Here is a 7,505-nt window from a genome sequence, read left to right on the forward strand (position 1 = left end):
TTTCACTTAATGGACAAGTTCTAGATGAGAGGATGCATGGCAGGGTAAAATATTTTCTGTGCATCCTCTCCTCCGTCGATTAAAGGTATACAACGCATATGAAATTGCGTATGTCTATGGGCAACGGTCACTTCGCTATTTCAGCGATCTCAGGTGACCGCTCGCTCGTTAGTCACCTTATGATAATAAAAAAATAAATTAAATTTCTGTCTAAAATTAATTTTTTATGTGTTTCAGCATTATTTAATTCATGAAGACGAAATGGAACAAGCAGAAGATGTGGAAGTACCAAAAGCGTTGGGAGATTTATTTGAATCTATAGCTGGAGCTATATTTCTAGATTCAGGTGAAAAATACAATTTTTTTCTTCATATATTAATAACTGTTAGAGAGCGTCGGTGGCTCAGTGGTCAAGCACTTGACTTGCAATCTGCAGGTCCTGGGTTCGAATCCCGTCATGTACCAATGTGTTTCGATTTCTGATTTACATATGTACATTTATCCGACGTTCTTACGGTGAAGGAAAACATCGTGATGCAACCTGCACATATCTGAGAAGTAATTCAAAGATATGTGTGAAGTTAACCCGCACTTGGCCAGTGTTTGACTATGGCCTAAACACCCTTAACTTAAGGTAGACTCCGAGCCCCTCAGTGGGGACGTTCAGTGATGATAGCTGATGATGATAATAATTGTTACGGTGACTGAGTGCAGAATTTAAAAACTTAGTAATCTATGTGTTCTTACAGACTATGTTCTATATGTATGACAAATTTTATTAAGATCCATTCAGTAGTTCTGGAGATATCTTCTAACATACATCCATACAAAAATGTATATTAGTAAGATATCTTATTCTATCAAGCCTTTTATTTTTTCTAAACAACTCCCTTGTATTTAACCTCACGAGATTAATATCTGATCCCTTAGTTTGAACGTATATAAAATATATATAATTTCAAATAACTTTATAACTAAAAAAAAACAATTCTACAACATAAAAAAAGATATTTTCAAAGCCCAAATGTCTAACAAATCGTATCAAAGTTTCATCAATATCTAACTGTAATTTTATTAACATAGATTGTTTTAACCTTCTATCTCCCCTTAGGTATGTCTCTGGGTGCGGTGTGGAGGTCCTACGTACGGCTAATGGGCGCGGAGTTGGAGGCGTTCAGTGCTGCAGCGCCTAAATCACCTGTAAGAGAGTTACTAGAAGCAGAACCAGATACAGCTAAATTTGGGTATGACTCGAAGGACCAATTTTTATTATTAGCCGTTCTTAGCGACTTTGCTAGCGCAGAATTAAAAAAAAACTATCCTATAACATTCTCGTGTACGTGAGCTACCTTCCAGACAAAGTCACGTCAAAATCTGTCCACAAGTTCCTGAGTTTACACGGAACATACACAAACAGACATACAGACAAAAATTTGAAATATTTGTTTTTCTTTATCTGTATATATATATTAATTTTTACTGTATATTACGTAAAGACAGTCTAATTTCATTTATATATATGTCTAGCTGCCGTCCGCGACTCCGTCTGTGAGGAATTAAAAAAAAACTTAATAAGTAGTCTATGTGTTCTTGCAGACTATGTTCTATATGTATGACAAATTTCATCAAGATCCATGCAGACGTTCTGGAGATATCTTCAAACAAACATACATCTAAACATTCATCATCAGCTCACTATACATCCCCACCGAGGGGCTCGGAGGCTACCCTAAGTGAAGGGTGATTAGACCATAGTCAACCACGCTGACCAAGTGCGGGTTGACTTCACACATATCTTTGAATTTCTCAGATATGTGCAGCATCACGATGTTTTCCTTCACCGTAACAACATACGATAAATGTACATATGTAAATCGGAAATCGAAAAACACATTGGTAAATGACGGGATTCGAACCCAGGACCTGCAGATTGCGAGTCAAGTGCAAACATTCTAAACATTCGCATTTATAATATTAGTAAGTTTACTAAGATTCAAGTTTTATGACACAACACAATTTTTATACAATTTCTCCATACATTTGCAGTAAACCGGAGCGTCTGGCGGACGGTCGTCGTGTTCGCGTCTGTGTGGAGGTGTTCGGTCGCGGCGCGTTCAAAGGTGTCGGCAGGAACTATCGCATCGCAAAAGGCACCGCAGCAAGATGTGCTCTCAGACATCTCAAGATACATAGAACTAGGTAGTGTTGGGAAGATAATCCGGCACTGCCGGTGTAGCGTAATACTACCCTTGTTTATGTTCACTACATGTGACACTTGACTTTGTAACGAAAGCACACTTGCTTCAAATGATTCTAATTATACAGTGTCTATTTAAGATAGTTTGACAACTGACGCCTATAAAATATCTAATTAATTTTGTATGAAGATTAATGTTGTACTTAATGTACGGTTGTCATAGTGTCGATTTGTCGCACAATTCATTTGACAATTAACTAGATATGGGTTGAGTAAAATCGATTAAGAATTTTTTCCATTTTCTATGTTTGTTCTCATAGAACTTGCTATCGAAAATTTCGTGAATATTTTTGATTTACAATATAAATAAAATTGTCTCTTTCTATTTCTACTTTATCCTTCATAACTACATAAAGAAATAAGATATTAAACCGAAAATTGCGATGTTGAAGTAAAAAAAAGATTTTTATTTAAATTAATTGTGCGAGACATAACCAAATAACTGTAATAAATTCAATAAGTTATTAAATACCTAAATTATAGTATCCATTTGTTGGATTCACAGTTATTCGTTGTGTGCGACAATTCGACATTATGACAACCGTACATTAAGTACAACATTAATCTTCATACAAAATTAATTAGATATTCTATAGGCGTCAGTTGTCAAACTATCTTAAATAGATACTGTATAGCCTTTTATATAAGTTTATTAAAGTTCTTATGTGTTTAGTTGAATATTTATTTCTTAAATCAACAGTTTACATGAATATTTTGAAATATATATTTTAGATATAAGCTATCAGTGGTATTTAATGAAAAAAAAAACTAAATTTTAAGGTTTTATTGATTGTCTACCCTTGATATACAAATGGTCGTGATTATTGTCTATGTATTTATCAATTATCTAATATTTGTATTGTACTTTATAATGAAAAATAAATTATTCAAGCAATTGTTTTTTATTAAAAGTTTAAGTCGGTGGCTCAGTGGTTAAACAGTTGACTTGTCTGTATATCCTGAGTTCGAATCCCGCTATACCAATGTGTTTTACATATGTACATTTATCGTATGTTATGGTGAAGGAAAACATCGTGATGCTGCACATATCTGAGAAAGTTAAATGTGTGAAGTCTTGCACTGAACCAGCATTCACTATCACATACTCTCACTTAGGGTAGACTCTGAGCGGGGACTTAGAGCTGATGATGTGATTGAATAAAGACACTTTTTGTTTATTTATTTATTTTACATTTTATAAAATTTAATTTTTGTTTTCAGTATATTGAATTGTAAGGTTTTTATTAACATATTGTCAATTTTAATTGACATTTCTCACAAAAACACTTGAGTGATTTATTTCATATATTGGTTTTAATCAAAAAGTATATAAAAGAAAGAAAATGGACCCTCAATTGATATCTCTCTAAATATTTCATCCATTTGAGAATTTAAATCTGAAACAAAATAAATTAGAATTAAAAAAAACTTAAGTAGTCTATGTGTTCTTCCAGACTATGTTCTATATGTATGACAAATTTCATCAAGATCTGTTCAGCCGTTTTGAAGATACCTTCTAACAAACATCTAAACATTCGCATTTATATTAGTAAGATTTTAAAAGTAAGTCGATATAAAACTCATCTATTATCTTTAAATTAAAAAACTATGTATTTATTACCTTCTTTACATTTATCAAAGATTAACACAAAAAATAACATTTAATAAACAATTTTTTTCCATATTTTCAAAGATAAGCAAACATTGAATTGACTTATGTCAATAGTAGGAAAGGTAAGTTGACTAAAAGTTTAAACAGTATTTGGAAAGTAGAATTACTTTACGTATTTTACGTGTTATTTAATTAATTTAGTGTTATTTGTTCAAAAAGTAATAATATTATTCTTGAAACTTGTATTTTAGTGAAACAATGTGTAAGTGAATCTTAGTTATGTTGAAAAGTGGTGTTTAGTGCTTTTATCTCGTGACGCTTTTCAGGATTTAAAGGAGCTGACGACCATCATTATAAAAACCCTAGTATGTATTTTAAACACGAATTTAAAGTAAAAAAAGGTTTTATTTGATATATTTAAAGTGTTATGGCCACTAATAAATTTTTGTTATTTAAAATTTTGTTTTTTTATAAACTTTTTACTTAATTTATTCATTTAAGTTTACGTTACGTTTTTTTTTCAGTATTTCGACGTTTCTAAAGTCGAGGGTGGCGATGGTAAGTCAAATACTTTGTTATAGATTTATAATTTTTTTTTACTTAACAGTTAACGAAATCATATTGTTACGTAAATATAATTGTATCTTATTTTAATGTAACACGATTCTTAAATTATATTTGATATTTTTGTATCGTTTGAAAATGTCTATGATTTGTTTTACAGCTAACTTGATTTTAACAATTTTTGTGAACTTTCTTTTATATACATACCGTCAAACAAAGATTCGAGTTCACTAAATATGTCATCAGGATCTGAAAATAAATACTGTTAATTAAGTTAAGCTAAAGATGTTAGATTAATATACGATTTTCATTTTTTTCGGGAAAATTTAAATCACTTATAATTAACGCCATCTCTCGTTAAAATTTGAAACATTCACGCCAATTCGCCATTGGCCTAAGCGCCTACTATTTTATGAGGAGCAACAGTTTTTACCACTATTGGATAACACGGATTAAGATTTTTGTTAATCCAAATATGAATTGTTCACTTAACATTCCTGTCTGTACTCGTTTAACTCTAGTTCAATACACATCTCTCCTCTCTAGCTAAAGTCTTTTTATTTTCCATAGTTTCGAACTTTTACAATTTCATTTCAAAAACATAAATTATTTGAAAGTGAAGCGACTGAAAATGCAAAAGCATGCAAATACAGGGGTCTAGGCTCCGAATATCATTTTGTTCCATTCGGCGTCGAGACCCTTGGTCCGTGGGGTCCTAGCGCTTTAAGACTTTTTAAGGACATTTCCAAAAAAATAATCGACATCACAGGGGACCGAAGAGCTGGCAGCTACCTCGGTCAAAGAATTAGTTTAGCTGTCCAAAGGAGGAACGCTGCCAGTATCTTCGGAACCTTACCTAAAGGGACTCCTTTTAATAACATATTTTAGTGAATTATTCGTTTTTTTTAATATATAATAAATTAAAAGTGAGAATTAATTATTTGATGTTTTGAACTATTGCAACTAGATGGCACTATAATAAATTTTAAACTATATACTCACCTATATCGATTGTTAACTCGCTCAGAATGGTTGCTAGGTCGACTAGGAAAAAGATAAATGAATTTTTAATTAATTTAATATATGCCTTATACAGAATTTACAGCTAAATATATTTACAAGTGACTTATTTTGTCGTGACGCTTAACTTTATTACCGAGTTATACAATTAAATAGTTGTTTTATCGATTTATTTAATTTTTCAAATGTTACACAGAAAGATTTTACTTTTTAAATAATACAAGATGTAAACAATACTTACATTCATCTTGGTCAGTCGTTTTATTAATCGGAACCCCATAAATATTGCAAATAATTAAAGATAACTGAAAATTAAAAAATAATTACTAAAAGATAGAAAACGGCTAACGATCAAAAATATATATTCTATCACGTACTTTAGTTACTTCTGCTTTTAATTTTAATTAAAGCGATCTTAAAATAATGTCTATTTTTAAGATGGCAATCGATTAATTTTAATCTTAGTTCTTCCAGACTATGTTCTACATATATGACAAATTTCATCAAGATCCATGCAGCCGTACTGGAGATACCTTCTAACATACATCTAAACATTCGCATCTATATATATAAAAAAGTGGTGTTAGTTACACTATTTATAACTCAAGAACGGCTTTACCGATATGCCTGAAAATTGGTGAGGAGATAGCTTAGAGCCAGGAGACGGACATAGGATACTATTTATTCATTTTTTTTTCGAATTTATGCCTTGAAGAGCTGCTTTTTATTTAACTTACTAATATTATAAATGCGAATGTTTAGATGGATGTGATATGGATGGATGGGTGGGCTACATTAAGTTTTTTATATATCCACGCGGACGGAGTCGCGGGCGACGGCTAGTTTATAATATTAGTAAGATTGATTTCAAGAATAAGTTTTTAGACGAATACTTACTATAACTATTGCTGGGAATAATTTTAAATTCAACATTTTGTCATGTAAGAAAGAAAACAAATAGCAAACTGATTCACAACTTAACTAAGTATATTAAATTATTTCACGACAATCATAAAAATTAATATTTATTACGTTAATAAATTATATTAACTAATATTGAAAAAAGTTTGTATGTTAGTAAACTCTGAATGTAAGGTAAAGTAAGTAGAAAATAACTGTCGACCGCGACTACGTCCGCGCGAAATTAAAAAAAAAACTTTATTAGTTGGCTATATGTTCTTCCAGACTATGTTCTATATGTATGTCAAATTTCATCAAGATTCATGCAGCCGTTCTGGAGATAATTTCAAATAAACATCCTTGTATCTTTTTAATAAAAATATATAAATATCCCATTTTAATTTGTTTAACAATTAAATAATTGTAATTTGCAGTAAAAACAATGTAATCAATAAATTTACGAATACAAAAAACTTACGTATAATATTAAAAAGAACAAAAGTAAATCATACGAAGCAGGGTCAAATACTTTCTTTTATGTAATTAAAATTATCATCGTCACGAAAAAAATCTATAATTTTTATCAACTATATCTTGTATCTTTAAATAAGCAATTCTTGTATATATATATAATTTAGTATATAGGGGGTTTCGGGGGCAATAAATCGATCTAGCTGGGAATCATTTTTAGAAAATTAACAAAACAATACAAATAAATTAAAGAAAAATGACAAAAAGAACTGAAAAATATGACTCTTCCTGACATCTATTGGCGAATAATAATACTATTTTTTGTAAAGCAACTAATTGCTTTAACGACACAACAACAGATGGCGTTTTTAAATATCGAAAAATATTATTCATATTTCATCATTTTATTAGTAATTCGTACTTAAATATAATTTCCAAAAAACTCAATTTCATCCAGATTTTTATATATTTAATAATTAATGACAAATAATATTCCATTTGGGATAAAACTTGTTAATGTGTTATTTTATAAAGCCATTATGTATAGCTTCATATCGAGACTAGCGTCGTCAGCGACTTAGAACAAAATTAATAAAAAAAATCCTATAACATTCTCGTGTACGTCAGCTACCTTCCAGGCAAAGTCCCCTCAAAATCTATCCACACGTTCCCGTACACGGA

At 30.6% G+C, this 7,505-nt stretch overlaps 1 protein-coding gene across 1 annotated transcript in view; it reads left to right on the forward strand.

The window, feature by feature from the left end:
• Dcr-1 (Endoribonuclease Dcr-1) overlaps positions 1-2,629 on the forward strand; it is a 39,478-nt gene extending 36,849 nt beyond the window's left edge. The window contains 3 exon segments of the mRNA XM_013307967.1: positions 238-346; positions 1,112-1,244; positions 2,047-2,629. Of these exon segments, the coding sequence (XP_013163421.1) occupies positions 238-346; positions 1,112-1,244; positions 2,047-2,203 (399 nt within the window). The 3' untranslated portion in view covers positions 2,204-2,629.
• Positions 2,630-7,505: the final 4,876 nt, after the last annotated feature.

Source organism: Papilio xuthus, unplaced genomic scaffold, assembly GCF_000836235.2.
Source record: "Papilio xuthus unplaced genomic scaffold, Pxut_1.1 DF828037.1, whole genome shotgun sequence".
Taxonomy (NCBI): Eukaryota; Metazoa; Arthropoda; class Insecta; order Lepidoptera; family Papilionidae; genus Papilio; species Papilio xuthus.